The sequence below is a fragment of the Pan paniscus genome, chromosome 12 (genome assembly GCF_029289425.2).
Source record: "Pan paniscus chromosome 12, NHGRI_mPanPan1-v2.0_pri, whole genome shotgun sequence".
In the NCBI taxonomy this organism is placed as follows: Eukaryota; Metazoa; Chordata; class Mammalia; order Primates; family Hominidae; genus Pan; species Pan paniscus.
This window is the reverse complement of record NC_073261.2, coordinates 94,286,929-94,310,123: the sequence shown is the minus strand read 5'-3', so window position 1 is coordinate 94,310,123 and position 23,195 is coordinate 94,286,929. Positions and strand designations below refer to the sequence as shown.

Below are 23,195 nucleotides of genomic sequence, written 5' to 3'. Positions count from 1 at the left end.
ACTGAGAACTGAGGAATTGTGAGCTAGGGAGACGGACTCTTGTCTCCCTGCTTCATGGAGCCTTTCATATTTCCATTTAAGGATTTCAAAATACTTTGATGTCTTCAAGATCCATGAGATAGGAGTATATTATAAGGATGGCTTTTTGGCCAGGCGCGGTGGCTCACGCCTGTAATCCCAGCACTTTGGGGTGGCCAAGGCAGGTGGATCACTTGAGGCTAGGAGTTCAAGACCAGCCTGGCCAACATGGCGAAACCTCGTCTCTACTAAAAAAATATATATAAAAATTAGCCAGGCATGGTGGTGCACGCCTGTAATTACAGCTACTTGGGAGGCTGAGGCAGGACAATCACTTGAACCTGGAAGGAAGAGGTTTCAGTGAGCCGAGATGGCACTACTGCACTCCAGCCTGGGCAACAGAGCGAGACTCTGTCTCAAAAAAAAAAAAAAAAAAGCATGCCTTTTATTAATCAGGTAACTAACATATTTAACTGGGTCTAACGCAGATAGTTGTTACCTCAATTTCATATTGTAGTAACTTGTTTTAGAGTGAATCTACTATAGTTGGAAAATGAACATAATTTTATCTCACTCAAAATGTTGTCAAGGTATTATTAATATTTATGTTAACTTTTAACAAAGATGAAGCGTATCAAAGTTAAAATTGATCATATGTGTCATTTTTTAGCATTTTCAGTTACAGAAACCATTTAGGGTGAATAACATTGTGTAGTGGAAGTATGAGTTTAGGTTCTACTTTACCGACTTGATGTATTATAACTTTATTCTGTTCCTTCACATGTTAAAATCTTCCAAGTATACCACATGTTCAGATGCTCACTGTGATTAGATGGTAAACTACTAGAATTTATTATCTTAATAAATTATTAGAATAATTTATTATTAATTTATTCTGTGCAAACACAGATAACTTTCAACCACTTAGGAATTCTGAAAACTTAATTTATCTTCACATGTTCTCTTCTAGTTCTAATACTAAATTTATTTTTCTTTTTACTTAGTTTAATGACATGTTTAATAAGTTACTGGGTAACAATGAGGAAACCTAGCCCTGTCTATTCATTTGGGTAAGTTCAAATTATTTTATTTTCTGCTAACTTATGACTACTAAAGTATTATTTATAGTAGACGATAAAGAGCTAGCTGGAGTATTTCTGGAAAATAAATGCTGCGTACTTAGTGAAATGATGATCAGATAGTGAAAATAGATAGGCTGGGCACAGTGGCTCACGCCTGTAATCCCAGCACTTTGGGAGGCTGAGGCAGGCAGAGCACCTTAGGTCAGGAGTTCGAGACCAGCCTGGCCAACATGGCAGACCCCTATCTCTACTAAAAATACAAAAATTAGCCAGGCGTGGTGGCATGCACCTGTAATTCCAGCTACTTGAGAGGCTGAGACAGGAGAATCGCTGGAACCCAGGAGACGGAGGTTGCAGTGAGCCGAGATCATGCCATTGCACTCCAGCCTGGGCAACAGAGCAAGACTCCTTCTCAAGAGAAAATAGAAAAGCATCTTCCAAGAAGCATAAATATTTAAGGTATAAATCATATTAAAATAAAATGTTCACATTAAGTTTTTTGTATTTTATAAAGCAAATATTTTAAAAAGTTCACATTAAGTTCTCTAATATTTTGGGGATTTATTTTAGCAAGAGCAAGTACAAAGGATTTTCATGTTAGTTTATCTTCTAGATGTTAAATAAATGTGATATAGTTTAATAATAGGCAGTGGTAAAGATGGATTTTCATCTGACACTGGATTTGTGATAGCAATAGATCAACAAATAATTTGAGATTTGTTTCCATAATTTTAAAAATTACTGAGGCCAGGTGTGGTGGCTCATGCCTGTAATCCTAGCACTTTGGTAGGTTGAGGCAGGAGGATTGCTTGAGTTAGAAGCCAGCCTGGGCAACATAGTGAGACCTGTCGCTACAAAAAATTTTTTTTAATTAGCTGGACATGGTGGTATACACCTGTGGTCCCAGCTGCATGGGAAGCTGAGGTGGGAGGATTGCTTAAGCCCGGGAGTTTGAGGTGCAGTGAGCTATAATTGCATCACTGCATTACAGATGGCAAGAGTAAGACCCTGTCTCAAAAAAAAAAATTTACTGAAAGTTGAAAGGAAATAATCTTTTATATTAAAGGTTTAAAAATGTATTTAAACATGAGATCCTTTTAGATTCTAGGAAACAACTTGAAAGAATTTTACTTTATTAATTTTTTTTTTTACCTGAAGAGGCATATCGACCAAGGAATTTCACTTTAGTAAAGAAACTTTTGGACCAAACTTAGTCTTCTTTTCCACCATACCGTTCATTGGGACTATTAGGTTTTATTTACTTAAACAATGGGAAGAAGTAAACAAAAATTTTAATGCAAAATAAGGATTTTCATAAATCAATCATAAATCAAAATGAATTTTTTAAAAATATTATTTTTAATTTTATTTATTTCTTGAGACGGATTCTCACTCTGTCACCCAGGCTGAAGTGCGGTGGCATGATCTGGGCTCACTGCAGGCTCTGCCTTCCGGGTTCCAGCGATTCTTCTGCCTCAGCCTCCCGAGTACCTGGGATTACAGGCGTGTGCCACCACGCCTGGCTAAGTTTTTTTTTTTTGTATTTTTAGTAGAGATGGGGTTTCACCATGTTGGCCAGGCTGGTCTTGAACTCCTGACCTCAAATGATCCACCTATCTCTGCCTCCCAAAGTGCTGGGATTACAGGTGTGATCCACCACACCCAGACTTTTTTTCTTTTTTTTGTGTGTGTGTGTGACAGTTTTGCTGTGTCGCCCAGGCTGAAGTGAAGTGGTGTGATCTTGGCTCATTGCAACCTCCACCTACCAGATTCGATCAATTCTTATGCCTCAACCTCCAGGGTATCTGGGATTACAGGTGTGCACCACCACACCCAGTTAATTTTTATAGTTTTAGTAGAGATGGAGTGTCGCCATGTTGGTCAACCTGGTGTCCAGCTCCTGGCCTCAAAGTGCCAGGCCCAGCCTGTGTCACTGAAACTTGAGAGAGTTGCATTATCACTATGATAATCAGTTGTAAGGTATAGATATATCCATATAAGGAAATCTGCCACTGCAAGTGACAGAAATCTAACTTTGTTTGGGGCCTGGTGCGGTGGCTTACGCCTATAATCCCAGGACTTCGGGAGGCCAAGGTGGGTGGATCACCTGAGGTCAGGAGTTTGAGACCAGGCTGGCCAACATGGCAAAACCCCATCTCTACTAAAAACACACACACAAAAATTAGCTGGGCATGGTGGCAGGCACCTGTAATCCCAGCTACTTGGGAGGCTGAGGCAGGAGAATCACTTGAACCTAGGAGGCAGAGGTTGCAGTGAGCCGAGATTGTGCCACTGCACGGCAGCCTGGGTGACGGAGCGAGACTCTGTCTCAAAAAAAAAAAAAAATTAGTTTGGGGAGTCAGATGCAGTGGCTCATGCCTGTAATCCCAGCATTTTGGGAGGCCCAGGTGGTCGATCACTTGAGTTTAGGAGTTTGAGACCATCCTGAGCAAAGAGCGAGACCCCGTCTCTACAAAAAAATACAAAAAGATGCTGGGTGTGGTGGGGCGTGCCTGCATTCCCAGCTACTCAGGAGACTGAATTGGGAAAATGGCTTGAACCTGGCAGGCAGAAGTTTCAGTGAGTGAGATGGTGCCACTGCACTCCTGCCTGGGAGACAGAGCTAGACGCTGTCTCCAAAAAAAAAAAAAAAGAAAAAGAAAAAGAAAAATGAGTTCGGGGGAAAAAATGGGAGGACTTTTATAATTTATGTAACCAAACTACTGTGGAAAGACAGTAACTGGCGCAGGCACTAGACCACTGAGGACATTGTCATTTTTTTGCCTCCCAGGCCTGCTTTTCTCTGCATGTCCTGTTCAGTCTCTCAGACCACTTTTCTCCATCAATCTGGAATGATGCTCCTATCAAGACCTTAATTCACACCTTCTCACCTTCATCCGAGAGAGGAAATAATAAATTACTACTGTTAAAATAATATTTATGGTAGGCAATAAAGAGCTAGCTAGAGTATTTCTGGAAAATAAATGCTGCCTAGTTCAGAAAATCATGAGAAAGAACTGTTGCTTGGGCCAGCTTGGAACAGGCATCAGTCTTCATAGATCAGTTACTGTGGATAGAAGACAAGGTCGTGTAAGGACATGACAGCTCCCATTTTGGCTCACTTGCTTAGAGTGAACAGGAAAGAAAGGAGCAGCTAAGCAATAAAGTTAAACACTCAAATATATTTGTAATCGATCACATAGCTGAAGTATCACATATATCTGGAGACTTCAAAATCCAGTTCTCTAGGCCTGAGAACTATCTAGAATTTCAGACTACCTTCTTGACAGCTTCACACGGATGTCTAATTGGTGTCTTAAACTTAGGAAAAAATTCTTGGTTTCTTCCTCAAAAACCTATTCCTTTGTAGTTTTCCCCATCTCAGTAAATACCATCAGCACTCTGTTGCTCAAACAAAAAATTCTGGGAATTTCTGTTGATTACTGTCTCTCATCACCCACATTTAATCTATTAGCAGATTAATTATGTCAAGGTAACCTACAAACACATCCAGAATTACCCCCCAATCCCATTTCTGTCTCCACTACTGCCAGCCCAGACCAAGCTACTTTCATTTACAGCCAGTGTTTTTCTTTTTAAACCTGTATCATATTATCCCTCTCCCCTTAAAACCATCCAGTTGTTTCCCGTAATACTTGGAATAAAATCCTAACTCCTTTTTCTAATTTACAAAGCCCTTATATGATCAGGACCCTGCCTACTTTTCTTCAACTTAATCTTCTCATGGCCTCTATAGGATACTGACTTTCTTTTTGTTGTTTGAACACTACTAACTCATTCCCATTTTAGGTCCTTTATATAAGATCTGCCTGATATGCTCTTCACCTGATCTTTGCAAGGCTGGCTTCATCGTGTTATTCATATCTTAATATCACTAAATGCTAATTTCCATTAAGTGACTGAATGGCCCAATCAAAAATAGTCATCTGGTTAATCTCTTGTCACATCAGACTACTATAATTCTCTGTACAGAACTTACCAAACAAGGTATTTGTTTTTCTGTCCCTACCCTTTAAAAGGTAAATTTCAGAGCTGGGTGTGGTGGCTTATGCCTATAATCCCAGCACTTTGGGAGGCCGAGGTGGGAGGATCACCTGAGGTCAGGAGTTCGAGACCAGCCTAACCAACATGGTGAAACCTCATCTCTACTAAAAATACAAAAATTCGCCAGGTGTGGTGGTGTGAGCTTGTCGTCCCACCTACTCATGAGATCGAGGCAGGAGAATCACTTGAGACCGGGAGGCGGAGACTGCAGTGAGCCAAGATCGTGCCACTGTACTCCATCCTCCGTCTCAAAAAATAAAAAATAAAAAGTAAATTTCATAGAAGTAGGAACCCTGTCTTGTTTTCTGTAATATCTTTGTGCAATTTGATGAATTTTAAGAAATGAATACATTTGTATAGTTACTATCTGGATCATGATATAAAACATTACAAGTCCCCCAAAACCTCCCTTCGTGTCCATTCAGACCCTACCAGAAGTAACTGGTAATCTGACCTCTAACATTGCATATTAGTTTTGCCTGTTTCTGAATATCCTGTAGATGGAATATAGTATGTACTATCTTGTTCATTCTTGTTCATTGCTCTCATATTCCATTATATGAATATGTCACAAATTGCTTAATTGTTAAGGACATTTAGATGACTTTCACTTTTTAGCTATTATAAATAAAACTACTTCTGAACATTCTTGTATATATCTTTTAGTGCACATGTGTACCCATTTATGTTGGGTATGTGTATCTTTGAGTGGAATTAGTTTGGATTTGCATGTTCATTATTAAAAGATAAGATAATACCAAACCGTTTTCCAGAGCAGTTTTACCAATTTATACTCCCACTGGTAGTGTTTGAGAGTTGCATTTGCTTCCTGTCCTTGCCAACAGTTGATACTGTCTTTTTTTTTTTCTTCTTCTTCTTTTTGAGGCAGCATCTCACTTGGTCGCCCAGGCTGGAGTGCAGTGGTGCGACCTTGGCTCACTGCAACCTCCACCTCCCGGATTTAAGCGATTCTTGTGCCTCAGCCTCCTGAGTAGCTGGGACTACAGGCATGCACCAACATGCCTGACTAATTTTTTTTATTTTTATTTTTAGTAGAAATGGGGTTCCACCATGTTGGCCAGGCTGGTCTTGAACTCCTGACCTCAAGTAATCCACCCACCTTGGCCTCCCAAAGTGCTGGGATTATAAGCATGAGCCACCGCACCCGGCCTTTTTTTTTTTTTTGAGGCAGGGTCTAACTCTGTCGCCCATGTTGGAGTACAGTGGCATGATCATAGCTCATTGCCGCCTTCAACACCTGGGCTCAAGTGGCTCTCCTGCCTCAGCCTCCTGAGTTGCTAGGACTGCAGGCACATCCCACCATGCCTGGCTAATTTTTAAAATATTTTTGGAGTCAGGGGTCTCACCATATTGCCCAGGCTGGTTTGAACTGGCTTCAAGCGATCCTCCCACACCCCGAGTAGCTGAAATTACAGGTGTGGAGCCACCATGCCCAGCTGTTATTGTCTTTTTTCATAAAGGCCATTCTATGGTATGCAGTGGTATTTCATTGTGGTTTTAAGTTATTTTCCTTATGACTAATTGAGCACCTTTGCCTATGTTGATTAACCATTCAGATCACCTCTTTTTTAAAATGCTTGTAAAAATCTTTTAACCATTTCCTGTTTTTCTGTATTAATCTGTAACAGTTCTTTATATATAAGTATCTTCTCCTTCTTAGTTGCCCTTCTTTCTCTTAATGGTATCTTCTGATGAATAAAAGTTTTAAATTTTAGGCCGGGCGCAGTGGCTCACGCATGTAATCCTAGCACTTTGGGAGGGTGAGGTGGGCGGATCTTTTGAGGTCAGGAGTTGGAAACCAGCCTGACCAACATGGTGAAACCCCATCTCTACTAAAAATACTAAAATTAGCCACACATGGTGGTGGGTGCCTGTAATCCCAGCTACTTGGGAGGCTGAGGCAGGAGAATCACTTGAGCCCAGGAAGCGGAGGTTGCAGTGAGCCAATATCGTGTCATTGCTCTCCAGCCTGGGCGACAGAGTGAGACTCCATCTCAAAAAAAAAAAAAAAGTTTTAAATTAAATTTTTTTTTTTGGGTTGGTCCTTTTGTGTACTTGTTAAGAAATCTTGGCATACCCCCAGGTCAGAAAGACACTTTGTTCTGTTATCACCTAGAAGCCTTACTGTTTGATTTTTCATATTTAATCCTACAATCCAGTTGGAATAGATTTTTTTGGTATGGTGTGAAGCAGGAGTAAAGGCATATTCTGGACTGCAGTGGCGCAATTCGGCTCACTTCAACCTCCATCTCCCAGGTTCAAGCAATTCTCGTGCCTCAGCCTCCCAGGCAGCTGGGATTACAGGCCCGCACCACCACGCCCAGCTAATTTTTTGTATTTTTAGTAGAGACTGGGTTTCGCCATGTTAGCCAGGCTGGTCTTGAACTGGCCTCAAGTGATGTGCCTGCCTCGGCCTCACAAAGTGCTGGGATTGCATGTGTGAGCCACCGCGCCTGGCTCTTCTTTACTGCTTTTATGTGCCACATTTTTCACAAATCAGAGGACTATATATGTGTAGGCCTGTTTCTAGATTCTCTTTTCTGTACAGTTTGGTGTATTTGTACTTGGATTAGTACTGCACTATGTCAGTTATTACAGCTTTGAAATACCTATTGATATCTGGTAGTATAAATCTTCCAGCTTCGTTCTTCTTCAAGGTTATCTTTGCTTTCCTTCACATTTTGCAGTTCCATATGCATTTTAATATCAGCTTCTCAACTTCCACAAATAACATTGGTGCATTTGCATACTGTTTTTTCCTGTTCTTTTTTATTTTTTCAGTAGCTGGAAAACAACACAATTTGTATTCTATCATAACCTACTTTTTCACTCACCTTTTTCCATGTCAGTAAATACTTTTTTTGTTTAACAATATATAATGTTCTATTGTTGATTCCAGCATTTTTCCTTTACAAATAACAATGTGACCTACAGTCTTAATTTTTTTGTCTTTTCTGTGCCTCCATGATTATTTTCTTGAAAAATTTTAAGCATTTATACTTACCATAAATATTGAATACCATTAGACCATGTGTTGCAGGAAAACCTAAAACAACAGTTCCTGGCCTCTGGCTTATAGTCTAGGGATTATAAAATATACTCATAATTCACTGTAATTATGTATAGAAATGAGAGGCAGTATAATAAGTGGTTAAAATATGAATTCTAGTGTCAGAGTGTTTGAGTTTGAAAACCTTCTAGTTGCTATCTATATGACTCTAAACAGTTACTTTTCTTCTTCGTGTCCTAAATTTCTTATCTGTTTGGGAAAAAAAAATGAGCCAAGTGTGGTGGCACATGCCTGTAGTCCCATCTACTCGGGAGGCTGAGCGGCTGAGCAGCTGGGAGGATTACTTGAGCCTGGGAGTTCAGGGTCCAGCCTGGGCTACATAGCGAGACCCCCATCTCTTGAAAAAAATTAAAAAGTGGATAAAGTAATTCTAATAAGGTGTTGGGAGGTTTAGATAAGGTAATATGTTAAGCACTTTGGTGTCTAACGCACAGTGGGTCAATTAAGTGTTATTATTATGATTGTGATTATTTCTAGAAAAATAAGGACTATAATTGGGTCCTGGTAATTGTCTTTTTTTTTTTTTAATCATTTTAAAGTTTTTCTGGAAAGAGAAAGCCTCTGACATGGGCTGAAGGTGCTCTCTCTTCTGAGTCCTAGGAATTGTACAAATAGGTACTCTTTGGAATCTGTGATTTTCATTGTTTATTATTATTCTAGAAACCCTAATCTGCTCCAACAGTGTTTGGCTCATAGTAGACAGCACATATGTATATTAAGTGAGCAAATAAATGAATGTAAATGTGTTCTAGAGAGACCGGTTTGTGAATTGAAAGAATTGTGATGATCTAATTAATGTTTTGGTTTCAGGTTTGAAAGATTAGAAGTCCTGGCTGTATTTGCCTCCACAGTCTTGGCACAGTTGGGAGCTCTCTTTATATTAAAAGAAAGGTACATTTGTATAGGATATTATTCTAAATCCCCCCTATGACACCTTTGGGAACATGAAAGAAACCCGTCAGACACATTTGCTTTCAAGGGTATGAAAATTTAGATGAGCAGGGCTGGAGTTTTGATAGTACACTTTCTTTATGTTTCAGACTTTTTCTTCTGTTTCATTTTTTTTACTTCCTTCCTTAATGCTACTAAATTGAATCAGAAGTGGTTGTGAATGAAACAGAGATTCAGTCAGGCATGTTTGATGCTTATTACAAACCCGTTGAAATAGGCTTGGCAGAGAAAGATAGACATTACATATTAACGATAATTTGTGAAAAAAGAAAACAACTAAAAAGGATAATTTGTGAGTCTCCTTGCCTCATCACTGCTAATAGTTAATAGTTATAATATTAAAAGATTTTGTGAACTTTAAGGTGGGTTAATGATATATTTAATAAAGCTTTTTAACTTTATAATTTATAGGACTTATTTAATATATTTTTATTTCTTTTAGTGCAGAACGCTTTTTGGAACAGCCCGAGATACACACGTGAGATTTTATTTTCGATATATAATTTACTATTGATTCTTAATTATTAATTGATGTATTATTAAACAGTTGGCCAATGTCAGATTTCAGACTGTGGCAACATAACGTTTTTGCTGGTATTTCACAAACAAAATTCCCTAATACTAAGACTCCGTTTCTTTACTCTTAACAGTTCCCAAGTTCTAAATATTGTTATACTACACAGGAAGGCCTTTCTATCTTGGCTTCAGGCTTCTCATTATTTCCAGGCCTAGGAAACACTAACCCAGCTTCCCCTAGTCTTCTGTAATTTCAAATTTGACCTTCAAAATCTTTGCATAGCACCTGTAGAAAAGAGAATTGGACGAGGCTCAGGGATTCAGTGTAATCCCAGCACTTTGGGAGGCTAAGGCAGGAGGCTCGCTTGAGTTCAGGAGTTCAAGACCAACCTGGACAACAGAGTGAGACCCTGTCTCCAAAAAAAAGAAATGTATATATGTTTCATATATATTGCAACTATGTGATTTTCATATATATATGAAAAGAGAATTGTATGTATCATATATATGAAAAAACAATTGTATTTCTCAACCACAGAGCTGCCAACTATATGGACCTTATCTATTCTGATCAGTTTAATTCCGCAAAGTCTGACTTGTCCAGTATATCGTAAAACAAATACCATTGATATTTATACAGATTTATAACAGCGTTTACCTGTAGCAAGATACTGTTAATGCTAAAAGCCCTTACTTATCCTTTGTAAGATGGAGCAACAGTAGATGGGACATGGGTGATGGGGCTAGAAACTAAGTTCAGATTCTGTATCTGGAAACACCAAATCATTAAAGCAGACCACTTTACCTTCCCACCTCTTAGTCCCTCTACGTATTGAAATTACATACTGATAATACCAAGAACAAATTAAAGGTGAATGTTATCGTTGTTCTTTTTAGGGGAAGATTATTAGTTGGTACTTTTGTGGCTCTTTGTTTCAACCTGTTCACGATGCTTTCTATTCGGAATAAACCTTTTGCTTATGTCTCAGAAGGTATGTTTTTTATTTACTATTAATTTAAAAATCCAACTAATCTCTCATAAAAACAAGCCTTTTGTTTGTTTCATTCACTCAGATCAATGAAGAAGTATATTCTGAAGAGAAGAGAGAACTAGCCCAAATGTTCTCAAGTCTTTTTTAAGTGGAAAATTATAAAACAAAATCTCATTAGTTCAAGCTTTAAAATAACAAATTATTTTAAAACAGGCAGGAGTGACCTGTAAATTAAATCATGTGGTGATGAAAAATTACATTTACCAAATAATGTGAGATTCTAAATGTGTAATCTATCTAAGAAAAGTCTATTGTAAGCATTTTAGAAGTATCAGTATACTTAGAATTCTTAGTTGATATGCTAATTGAAAATAATTGTATTCTGTTAATAAAGTAAGTTCCCAGGAACTTCTCTTTGGCAACGGTGGATGGGCATATATGTTTGCAAGTAGCCAAACTTTATTTCTTTGGAAATATTCTTTTATTTTGAAGTGTTTACAACTTCAGACTGATTTTTCACTTTTGCAGTCTAAATTATTTTCTTTTTTCAATAATTTCAGTGTTTTGGAATCCCACTAACCCACAAAAGAGTTAGCCACTAAGAGATGGAGAAGTGAGGTGAAAATAGAAGTGGGATGTGTGCACAGACCCACACTTTGAAGTATAGAGAAGCACAGATAGGTGTGGATCTTTTTAGATCTCACTCTAGGATAGTCAAGAGAAGAAAGTTTTCTGAAATGCCCATTCAAGTTTAAACAACTTCATGAATGTTATGAAGATAAATTGTGTTTGTATGAGTTAAAGAAGTACTGCATGAATTAGAAAATTAAATAATGATAATTAAGATCACCAGAATTTCTTGAAAAAAATTCATAATTTATAAAATACTATAACACTTACTCTAGAAATTTTTAAGATGGTGCAAAGATTTAGAAACACTGTTTCCCTGTAAAGATCAGGAAGATACAAGAAGGAAATAAGACTACTGATAACCTTATGACCCACAGATAATATGTTAACATTTCTATGTTATTCCTTCCACTTTTTTGTATGCACACGTACATATAATTTTATGTGCTTACTTAGAATTGTATATATTACAGTTTTATGCCTGGCTTTTTTTTTTTTTTTTGAAACGGAGTCTCACTCTCTTGCCCAGGCTGGAGTGCAGTGGCGCAATCTTGGCTCACTGCAACCTCTACCTCCTTGGTTCAAGGGGTTACAGGAATGTGCCACCATGCCTGGCTGATTTTTGTATTTTTAGCAGAGACGGGGTTTCCCCATGTTGGCCAGGCTGGTCTCGAACTCCTGACCTCAGGTGATCTGTCCACCTTGGCCTCCCAAAGTGCCGGGATTACAGGTGTGAGCCACTGCGTCCGGCCATGTCTGGCTTTTTTATTAGCATTATGTCTTCAGTATTGCTTCTCATTAAATACTCTTTGAATGTAAATGATTTTTTAATGTTTGCATAATATTGTTATGAATATTTTAAAATATTTTATACATTTCTAACTTTTCCTTTTATAAGTAACTCTATAATCAGCCTCTTTAGATCAACTTTGTCTGCATTTTTTATTCTTTCTGTAGGATAAATTCCCCGAGAAGGAATTATTTACTGGATTAAAAATACGGTATTTTTCAAAGGCTTTGTTGTATATTGCCAAATTTATTTCCAGAAAAGTTATCTAGTTTATATTTTATTATATTTTATGTATTTATTTATTTATTTTTTAATAGAGACAAAGTCTCCCTGTGTTACCCAGGCTGGTCTCAAACTCCTGGGCTCAAGCAGTCCTCTCACATCAGCCTCCCAAAGTGCTGGGACGACAGGCGTGAGCCACTGCTCCCAGCCTACTTTATATTTTCATTAGCTGGAAATGAAGGTTCCCAGAAACATCAAGATTTGTGACATTAGCTGGGCTTGGTAGCATGTGCCTCTAGTCCCAGCTACTCAGGAGGCTGAGGTGGTTGTATTGCTTGAGTTCAGGAGTTTGAGTTCAGCCTAGGAAACATAGCAGGACTCTGGCTTTAAAAAAAAATGAAGGCTGGGTCTGGTGGCTCACACCTGTAATCCCAGCAGTTTGGGAGACCAAGTCAGGCGGATCACAAGGTCAGCAGTTCGAGACCGGCCTGGCCAACATGGCAAAGCCCTGTCTCTACTAAAAAATTATAAAAATTAGCCGGGCATGGTGGCAGGCGCCTGTGATCCCAGCTACTCGGGAGGCTGAGGCAGGAGAATCCCTTGAACCCGGTAGGCGGAGGTTGCAGTGAGCCGAGATCACGTCATTGCACTCCTGCCTGGGTGACAAAAGTGAAACTCCATCTCAAAACAAAAAAAAAAGAAAAAAGATTTGTGAAATTACTTGAAATTTGAGTGGGAAATAATATTAAGTACTTTCTATATGCCGAGCACTGCTAAATAATTTACATAGAATAACCTATTTAATTCTAGCCAGGTAGGTACCCAGGTTCTCACCTGGCTTTTTTGAGAGTTGAGGGAATTAATTTGTATGTAGTTTGAATATCCCTTATCTGAAATGCTTGGGGCCAGAAGTGTTTCACATTTTAGGTTGTCTTAGATTTCGGAGTGTTTGCATTATATGTATGGATTGAGCATCCCAAACCTGAAAATTTAAAATTGGAAACGCTCCTATGAGCATTTCCTTTGAGTATCATGTTGGTACTCAAAGTTGTGGATTTTTGGTTTTCAGATTTGGGATCCTCAGCCTGTACCTATGGCCTGTTCTCAGCATACTAGTTAGGAAGCTCTGCTTAAAAGTATAAAGAACTGCCGGGCGTGGTGGCTCACACCTGTAATCCCAGCACTTTGGGAGGCCGAGGCAGGTGGATCACCTGAGGTCAGGAGTTCAAGACCAGCCTGACCAACATGGTGAAACCCCGTCTCTACTAAAAATAAAAAATTAACCAGGTGTGGTGGCACGTGCCTGTAATCCCAGCCACATGGGAGGCTGAGGCAGGAGAATTGCTTGAACGCGGGAGACAGAGGTTGCAGTGAGCCGAGATGGCACCACTGCACTCCAGCCTGGGCAGAAAGAGCAAAACTCCATCTCAAAAGAAAAAGTGTAAAGAACCTTTAAAACTTTAAATTAATAGTAACAATGACATAAATTCCTTCAGGTCAACTGTATATTGTATAATAGTTGAAACTGCTTTTGAATTAGTGGCATAAGGGCATAAAAGAGGAAACATTTATAGATTTGAGGAGTAGCATGTTCTTTTGTAATGTTATTCAGTCACTGCCAAATTTATTTTTTAAAATTAAAGAACTCAAATATTTCAGGTAGTGGTTTTTTTTTCTTCTATATAGATAATTTAAGTATTTTCTTCTTAAAGCTGCTAGTACGAGCTGGCTTCAAGAGCATGTTGCAGATCTTAGTCGAAGGTAAGATGTTATGGAGTTTCATGATATGCGTAATTTAAAGGAATACACAAGAAATGCATCTATCATGGGAACTTAAATTATTCGTTGCTGAGGTTACTACATGAATCACACAGGTCAGATTGTTATTCTCCCTTTACTTTTTAATTGATACAAAAGAGAACTTTATAAATGAAAGGGCTTTGTTCACAAATCCTCTTTGCTTTCTTTAAGAAGTACACTATGTGGTACCAAAATACAAGTTATCTTTTACAAGGTTGTCACCAGTTTTATGTGAGTTCTGCTAACGGATACTCTTTCTGTTTGTTTTTTCTTAGCTTGTGTGGAATTATTCCAGGACTTAGCAGTATCTTCCTTCCCCGAATGAATCCATTTGTTTTGATTGATCTTGCTGGAGCATTTGCTCTTTGTATTACATATATGCTCATTGAAATTAAGTGAGTATTTTTTATTGTTGTCAAGTATGTTTTGATTTCTGGGGACTTACTTTTAAGGGCATCAGCAGGATGGATAGTGGTCAAGCTTCTAGCAGTTTCGCTTATGTCCTGTGTAACTTAGATCACATCTTTTCCTTAGGTGTCTTCATCTGAAAAATTAAGGGGATTGGGTTCAATAAGTATTTCTTACCACAATGTATAATGCAGACTGGAAAACAATTTAAATTCCCTACTGCTGACCTGATGAGTGAAACAGAAAAGAGAACAGTAAGAAAGAGATCTGAACCACCACTGCTATTGCCGAGAGAGGGAGGAGAAGAGGACGTAGGCGTGAAACAATTTTTTAAAAATAAAGCCTTTTAGGAAATAGGCTTTACAGCTGCTTTAAGCTTAACATGTTATGGCATATGATTTTTTGGCTACCCACCTTTTAAATATTAGTCTTTACTAGAATTTGTCCTTATTGTTCTTGCTGTTTTATGTATTTTCCTTAAAAATCACATGCAAGTATTTGGTTTTGTTTGCTACTTCTGTGGGATTCCTAGATTTTTATTTCTAGCCCACATCTCTATTAAATTCCAAAAGGCGTATCTTCCTGACTTCTATAGGTGTCTACTTTAACTGAACCTATTCTTCCTTAACTCTGAAACTGTTTTTTCTTCTATCTCCCATCTCAGTGAATGGGAGATACAAGAAAAATACTGTCATTTATGCCAATGCATTCTTATTTTAAATTGCATTAAAATATACATAATATAGAGTTGGCTTTTTTCTGAGATGGAGTTTCGCTCTTGGTGCCCAGGCTGGAGTGCAATGGCATGATCTCAGCTCACTGCAACCTCCACCTCCCTAGTTCAAGCAATTCTCCTGCCTCAGCCTCCTGAGTAGCTGGGATTACAGGCACCTGCCACCACACCTGGCTAATTTTTGTATTTTTAATAGAGATGAGGTTTTGCCATGTTGGCCAGGCTGGTCTTGAACTCCTGACCTTAGGTGATCCACCTGCCTCGGTGGCTCATGACTGTAATCCCAACATAGAGTTTTTTATTTACATTGAGTGTACAATTTAGTGACATTGCATGCAACCATTACCACCATCTATCTCCAGAACCTTTTTCCTCCTTCCTTCCTTAAATTCCATGCTCATTAAACAGCTTTCCTTTTCCTCCTCCTCACAGCCCCTGGAAACCACCATTCTAGTTTCTGTCTCTAGGAATTTGACTTCTCTAAGTACTTCACAGAAATGAAATCATATAATATTTGTTCTTTTGTGTCTGCTTATTTCACTTAGCATAATGTCCTCAAGGTTCATCTATGTTGTAACATGTCAGAATTTCCTTCCTTTTTAATTGGAATGCTGAATCACATTTTCCAATGCATAATGGGTAAACAATGCATTTTGTTTACCCATTTATCCGTCAATGGATATTTGAATTGGTTGCATTTCTTTGGCTATTGTGAATAATACCACTGTGAACACGAGTGTACAAATATCTGAGTCCTTCCTTTCAGTTCTTGTGGATATATACCCAGAAGTGAAATTACTGGGTCATGTGATATGATAATTCTGTATTTATCTAATTTATTTAATTTTTTATTTTTGTGGGCACATAGTAGGTATATATATTTATGGGGTACATGAGATATTTTGATACAGGCATACAGTGCATAATAATCACATCAGGGTAAATGGGGTATCCATCACCTCAAGGATGTATTTTTTCTTTGTGTTCTAATTATGCTCTTGTTTATTTTAAAATGTACAATAAATTATTGTTGACTGTAGTAACCCTGTTTTGCTATCAAATAGTAGATTTTATTTATTCTAACTATATTTTTATATCCATTAACCATCCCCCACATCCCCCCAATATTTTAGTTTTTTGAAGAACTCCAGTGCATCATTAATACCCACTTTTCCTCCCTCCTCCTCTCTCACCACTCCCCAAGCCATTTCTAATTCGTCTCCAAGCCTTGTGTAATTGTTTATTAATATTTATTTATTTGGCTAGGTGCGGTGGCTTACACCTGTAGTCCCAGCACTTTGGGAAGCCGAGGCGGCTGGGTCGCCTGAGGTCAGGAGTTCAAGACCAGCCTGGCCAACATGGCAAAACCCCATCTCTGCTAAAAATACAAAAATTAGCTGGGCGTGGTGATGCACACCTGTAATCCCAACCCACCTGGGAGGCTGAAGCAGGAGAATCGCTTGAACCCAGGAAGTGGAGGAGGTTATATATATATGAGACATACACACACACACACACACACACACACACACAAATATAAAATATGTGTTGATATATATATATAAACATATATATATGTTTATTTGTCCCCTCTTTCCCATTCTCATTGCTGCTGTCCCTATTAAGACCTTTATCATCATTTCTTTGGCCTAATTAGCCTCTGGTCTTCTAGTTTTCATTCTCATCCATTGCTAGTTATCTTTTATTTTGTCACTAATGTGATCATTCAAAATTGCTAGTTTGGAGATAATATATTCCTGTTTCAAAACCCTCCCCTTGAGGTGTACCCAACAGCTCATTGAGAACGGGCCATGATGACAATGGCGGGTTTTGTGGAATAGAAAAGGGGGAAAGGTGGGGAAAAGATTGAGAAATCGGATGGTTGCTGTGTCTGGGTAGAAAGAAGTAGACATGGGAGACTTTTCATTTTGTTCTGTACTAAGAAAAATTCTTCTGCCTTGGGATCCTGTTGATCTATGACCTTACCCCCAACCCTGTGCTCTCTGAAACATGTGCTGTGTCCACTCAGGGTTAAATGGATTAAGGGCGGTGCAAGATGTACTTTGTTAAACAGATGCTTGAAGGCAGCATGCTCGTTAAGAGTCATCACCACTCCCTAATCTCAAGTACCCAGGGACACAAACACTCTGCCTAGGAAAACCAGAGACCTTTGTTCACTTGTTTGTCTGTTGACCTTCCCTCCACTGTTGTCCTGTGACCCTGCCAAGTCCCCCTCTGCGAGAAACACCCAAGAATGATCAATAAAGAAAAAATAATAATAATAATAATTTAAAAAAAAAACCCTCCCCTTTGCATAGTTGCAAAAATTGAAGTTGTCAGCACAGAGTCCTGTGTAATCAGGCCCCTACCAACCTTACTAACCATCCATCTATCTATTCCTGACCATTTGTGGTTTTATTGCTGGGTCAGGGTTTTCATGCCCCTGCACATGCTGCTTTCACTTGCTCATCTTTGAAGTCTCTGCCCAAGTGTCACCTTCTGGATTATCTCCACCCCAGGAGCCTTGTCACTCAATCTTTTGTACGGCCATGGTACTCTGTAGACATTTCTGCCTTAGTGCCCAAAGTGCTTCATTATGTTTTTCACATGTGTATCTCCTGTTATTTCTAGGGCAAGGATTGTGTCTCATTCACATTTCTATTTCCAGCATGTGGGGAAAAGTAGAAAAGAGTGCACAATCAGCTTGTAATTATTGGCATTTTGGTCTGTATTGTTGGTAGAACTTCAGCCAGTTTGAATTGTTGATGTTGACTACAGTGTTACCATAAAAAATTCCTGGAGAATCTTACCTGGTGAAATTCCTGGGGAATTTGAAGTTTTATTAGAAATAATTATCGCTCACTGGAAACTTGATATAATTACTGATAGATTCCATTAGTCTTTCTGTATCAAAAATTACTAGTTGAATGACACACAGCCACGGCTGAGTGGCTGCCCTGCCCCTGTTTCCTTTCACGTTTTTGCTGCATGTAGGTGGTTGTGGCCACTGTGCCCGGAGGGAGGCAGCAGTGGCCAGTAATGCCTGGGAAACTCCTCTGGGGGTACATTATGGAACTGGAAGCACCCTTGGAGGAGTCCGAGAGCCAGAAGAAGGAGAGGCAGAAGAGCTTTATGGATATCACAGTTTCGGCTAATGGATTATGGACCTGTACTTCCCTTATATGGTTTTTACGAAGATTTAAACAAGATAAGCTGAAAATACGTTACACAGTGCTGGAGTGACAGAAGGAAGTCAAGGCACCATTATGACTCAGATGAGAAATCAGAAACAAGATAAAATGGTGTTACAGATTACCTGGATGCTCCCAAGACCAAAAAAATTAAAATGAAAGAGAAGCTAAATGGAGACACTGAAGAAGGATTTAATAGACTTTCAGATGAATTCTCTAAATCTCATAAGTCAAGAAGAAAAGATCTACTGAATGAGATATTGATGAATATGAAAAAAAAAAAAGCAAGTATCATCCTTAGATAGTTCTACTCATGAATCAAGTGATAAGAAACTAGAGGAGACCTTAACACATGAACAGAAAGAAGGAACCTTCTCCAATCTTCCTATTTCTGAAGAGACTATAAAGCTTCTGAAAGGTTGAGGGGTAACATCTCTCTTTCCTGTTCAAGTTAAGACCTTTGGTCCTGTATATGAAGGAAAAGATTTAATAGCTCAAGCACAGACGGGAACAGGAAAGAAAGACATTCTATTTTGCGATCCCTTTGATTGAAAGACTCCAAAGAGATCAAGAAACAGTTTTTTGTTTGTTTTTTGAGACAGAATCTCGCTCTGTCGCCCAGGCTGGATCTCAGCTCACTGCAAGCTCCGCCGCCCGGGTTCACACCATTCTCCTGCCTCAGCCTCCCAAGTAGCTGGGACTACAGGCACCCGCCACCACCCCCGACTAATTTTTTTTGTATTTTTAGTAGAGACGAGATTTCACCTTGTTAGCCAGGATGGTCTCAATCTCCTGACCTTGTGATCTGCCCATCTCGGCCTCCCAAAGTGCTGGGATTGCAGGCATGAACCACTGTGCCCAGCTCTGATTGGATCTTTCTAAACTGTGCCATGTTGTGCTTGATGAAGTGGATCAAATGTTAGAGTTAGGTTTTGCTGAACAAGTTGAAGATATTATTCATGAATTCTACAAAACTGATTCTGAAGACAGTCCTCAGACTTTACTTTTTTCTGCAGCTTGCCCACAGTGGGTATGCAAAGTTGCAAAAAAATGCGTGAAATCCAGATACGAACAGATTGATGTTGTTGGAAAAATGACTCAAAAGGCTGCAGCTTCTGTGGAGCATTTGGCCATCCAGTGTCATTGGTCTCAGAGGCCAGCAGTTACTGAAGATGTCCTTCAAGTCTACAGTGGGTCTGAAGGGACGGCTATTATTTTCTGTGAGACCCAGAGGAGTGTAACTGAAATAGCCATGAATCCACACATAAAACAGAATGCCCAGTGTTTACATGGGGACATTGCACAGTCACAAAGAGAAATTACACTAAAAGACTTCAGAGAAGGTAGTTTTAAAGTTTTGGTGGCAACCAACGTGGCTGCCCGTGGTTTGGACATTCCTGAAGTTGACCTGGTGATTCATGGTTCTCCTCCTCAGGATGTTGAGTCTATATCCATCGTTCTGGATGCACAGGTAGAGCTGGACAGACAGGGATTTGTATATGTTTTTATCAACCAAGAGAAAGAGGTCAACTAAGATATGTGGAACAAAAAGCAGGAATTACTTTTAAATGTGTAGGTATTCCTTCTACAATGGATTTAGTTAAATCTAAAAGCACGGATGCTATAAGGTCTCTGGCTTCTGTTTCTTATGCTGCTGTTGATTTTTTCCAACCATCAGCTCAGATACTTACAGAAGAGAAAGGGGCAGTGGATGCACTGGCTGCAGCTTTAGCCCACATTTCTGGTGCATCAGGCTTTGAACCACGATCTTTGATCACCTCTGATAGGGATTTGTGACCATGACTCTGGAAAGCCTAGAGGAAATACAGGATGTCAGCTGTGCTTGGAAAGAACTTAACAGAAAGCTGAGTAGTAATGCAGTGTCTCAGATTACCAGAATGTGCCTCATGAAAGGAAATGTGCGTGTTTGCTTTGATGTTCCTACAACTAAGTCAGAAAGGTTACAGGCAGAGTGGCATGATTCCGACTGGATATTCTCAGTGCCAGCCAAATTACCTGAAATTGAAGAATATTATGATGGAAACACATCTTCTAATTCCGGACAGAGGAGTGGTTGGTCAAGTGGCCAGTCGGGCCGATCAGGTGGTCGATCTGGCAGCCGGTCAGTTAGACAGAGTCCACAAGGGAGTCGCTCAAGAAGTCGACAAGATGGTAGAAGATGAAGAGGGAATAGAAATCGATCAAGAAGTAGGAGCCACAAATGGAGTTTTGACTATTTGATAGTTAATCTACCAGTATGAGGTTGCCTATTTCTGCCTAATAATGTATATTATGCACCAAAAATTAGGTCATCATAGTTGAGGTATGTCTCTGCTATTTGCAAACAAATTGGTCATATTTTTTTAAAAAGTATTTCACAAGAATGGTTGTAAACAGATCTACTTACCAGTTATACCTTTGAATTTAAAAAACCTCTTTTTATTGTCTCTTTTCAAAAAAAAATTACTAGTTGTAGTTTTTTGTTTGTCTCAAGCAAATAAACATATTTCAGCTCTTTCTAGTTGACAGATAGTTTGACCAAAAAATGCCTGATGGGGAAATGTCCACATTTTTTTTCATCATACCTCTTCCTACTAATTAACATAATTATTAGTTATTTTTCCACTAAACTTTGAAAGGAAAGAATTCTAAAAACTGGAGTTTTTTTCTTTGAAATGTTTCTTTGCAAGTAGTGGCCAATTGTGATAAAATTGTGTCCTGTTGCTCAGTCCTGTTGCTTTAGATAATTAATGTTCAGGAGATTGAATTGTAATATGCCCAGTGAGATATAAATTTAAAATTTAGAATTGTTTTTTCCTTTTAGTAATTATTTTGCCGTAGACACTGCCTCTGCTATAGCCATTGCCTTGATGACATTTGGCACAATGTATCCCATGAGTGTGTACAGTGGGAAAGTCTTACTCCAGGTAAGGTTCTTCTTCCAATGCGCGTGCTTAATATTAGCCATGTTCTTCTACCAGATTAAAAAGTTGTATGTGTTGTTCTACAAGACTGTGAAATTTTTATTTTTATTTTTTAATTTTATTTATTTATTTATTTTAGAGACAGGTCCTTGTTCTGTCACCTAGACTGGAGTACAGTGGTGGGATCTCGGCTCACTGCCGCCTTGACCTCCCAGGCTCAAAGGACCCTCCCACCTCAGTCTCCTGAGTAGCAAACTACAGGCACACACCACCACACCCAGCTAATTTTTAAAAATATTTGTAGAGATGGGCTCTTACTATGTTGCCCAGGCTGATCTCAAACTCCTGGGCTCAAATGATCCTCTTGCTGCGGCCTCCCAAAGTGTTGGGACTATACGCGAGAGCCATTGTGCCAAGTCATAATTTTTAATTACAAAAGTTTTTTGGCCAGGAGAGGTGGCTCACGCCTGTAATCCCAGCACTTTGGGAGGCCAAGGCGGGCAGATCACAATGTCAGTAGTTCGAGACCAGCCTGGCCAACGTGGTGAAACCCTGTCTCTACTAAAAAAATACAAAAATTAGCTGGGCGTGGTGGCGTGCACCTGTAATCCCAGCTACTCGGGAGACTGAGGCAGGAGAATTGCCTGAACCCGGGAGGCGGAGGTTGCAGTGAGCTGACATTGTACCACTGCATCCAGCCTGGGTGACAGAGCAAGACTCCATCTCAAAAAAACAAAACAAAATTTTTTTTAATGCCCTCCCTTTAACAGTACAGATTGTGAAATTTTTAGTTACTGGAAGCCCCTGCTAGAAATGAAGTCAAACAATAATCTCTGACATTCATATAGTAAGAACCTGATGAAAGTCCATTAGCCAGTAAAATAGTCACAAATCTTCCTATATTTATAATGTGACAAAATCACAAATTTAAAACTATTATTATTTTTCAAGTGAAAACAATGTTACTTTTTTTTTTTTTTTTTTTTATGAGACAGAGTCTCTCTCTCTTGCCCAGGCTGGAGTGCAGTGGCGCTACGCTCAGGTCACTGCAACCTTTGCTTCCTGGGTTCAAGCGATTCTCCTACCTCAGCATCCCGAGTAGCTGGGACTACAGCCACGTGCCACCACGCCCGGCTAATTTTTGTATTTTTAGTAGAGCTGAGGTTTCACTACATTGACCAGGATGGTCTCAAATTCCTGACCTCAGGTGAGCCACCCGCCTTGAACCTCCTAAAGTGCTGGGATTACAGGCGTGAGCCACTGCGCCCGGCCTGAAATTTTTTTTAGATATTTATTTTCCCTCAGTAAATGTGCTTTGGCTTTTGTGTAATCTGCTTATGACTATTTTATTATTTCCTGCCACTGAATCAGTGAGACTTTAAAATTTCAAACTTAAAATCTTAAATGACACATTGCTACTTACTGAAATGATAGGAACACCCTGAATATGAATAGAAAGGCAGTTTCCGGCCGGGCGCGGTGGCTCATGCCTGTAATCCCAGCACTTTGGGAGGCCGAGGTGGTTAGATGACGAGGTCAGGAGATCAAGACCATCCTGGCTAACACGGTGAAACCCCATCTCTACTAAAAATGCAAAAAATTAGCCGAGCATGGTGGCGAGTGCCTGTAGTCCCAGCTACTCAGGAGGCTGAGGCAGGGGAATGGCTTGAACCCGGGAGGCGGAGCTTGCAGTGAGCCAAGATTGCGCCACTGCGTTCCAGCCTGGGCGACAGAGCGAGATTCCAAAAAAAAAAAAAAGGCAGTTTCCCAGGGCTGGATGTG

The 23,195-nt window shown here is 39.4% G+C and overlaps 1 protein-coding gene and 1 pseudogene across 10 annotated transcripts in view; both read left to right on the top strand.

The window, feature by feature from the left end:
- The window catches only part of SLC30A6 (solute carrier family 30 member 6), a 58,200-nt gene that overhangs the window by 17,512 nt on the left and 17,493 nt on the right, over positions 1 to 23,195 (top strand). For 7 of the 10 annotated variants that reach the window (XM_055108080.2, XM_003822011.7, XM_055108081.2 and 4 more), the window contains 7 exons: positions 1,023 to 1,088; positions 9,067 to 9,147; positions 9,650 to 9,685; positions 10,621 to 10,715; positions 14,070 to 14,118; positions 14,433 to 14,552; positions 21,314 to 21,416. In XM_055108080.2, the coding sequence (XP_054964055.1) occupies positions 1,023 to 1,088; positions 9,067 to 9,147; positions 9,650 to 9,685; positions 10,621 to 10,715; positions 14,070 to 14,118; positions 14,433 to 14,552; positions 21,314 to 21,416 (550 nt within the window). Of the gene's footprint in view, positions 1 to 1,022; positions 1,089 to 9,066; positions 9,148 to 9,649; positions 9,686 to 10,620; positions 10,716 to 14,069; positions 14,119 to 14,432; positions 14,553 to 21,313; positions 21,417 to 23,195 lie in introns of those variants that run through there. The other 3 variants (XM_055108083.1, XM_034952900.2, XM_034952901.2) reach the window with 3 other exon arrangements.
- On the top strand, positions 14,569 to 21,288 carry LOC103786699 (ATP-dependent RNA helicase DDX50-like; annotated as a pseudogene).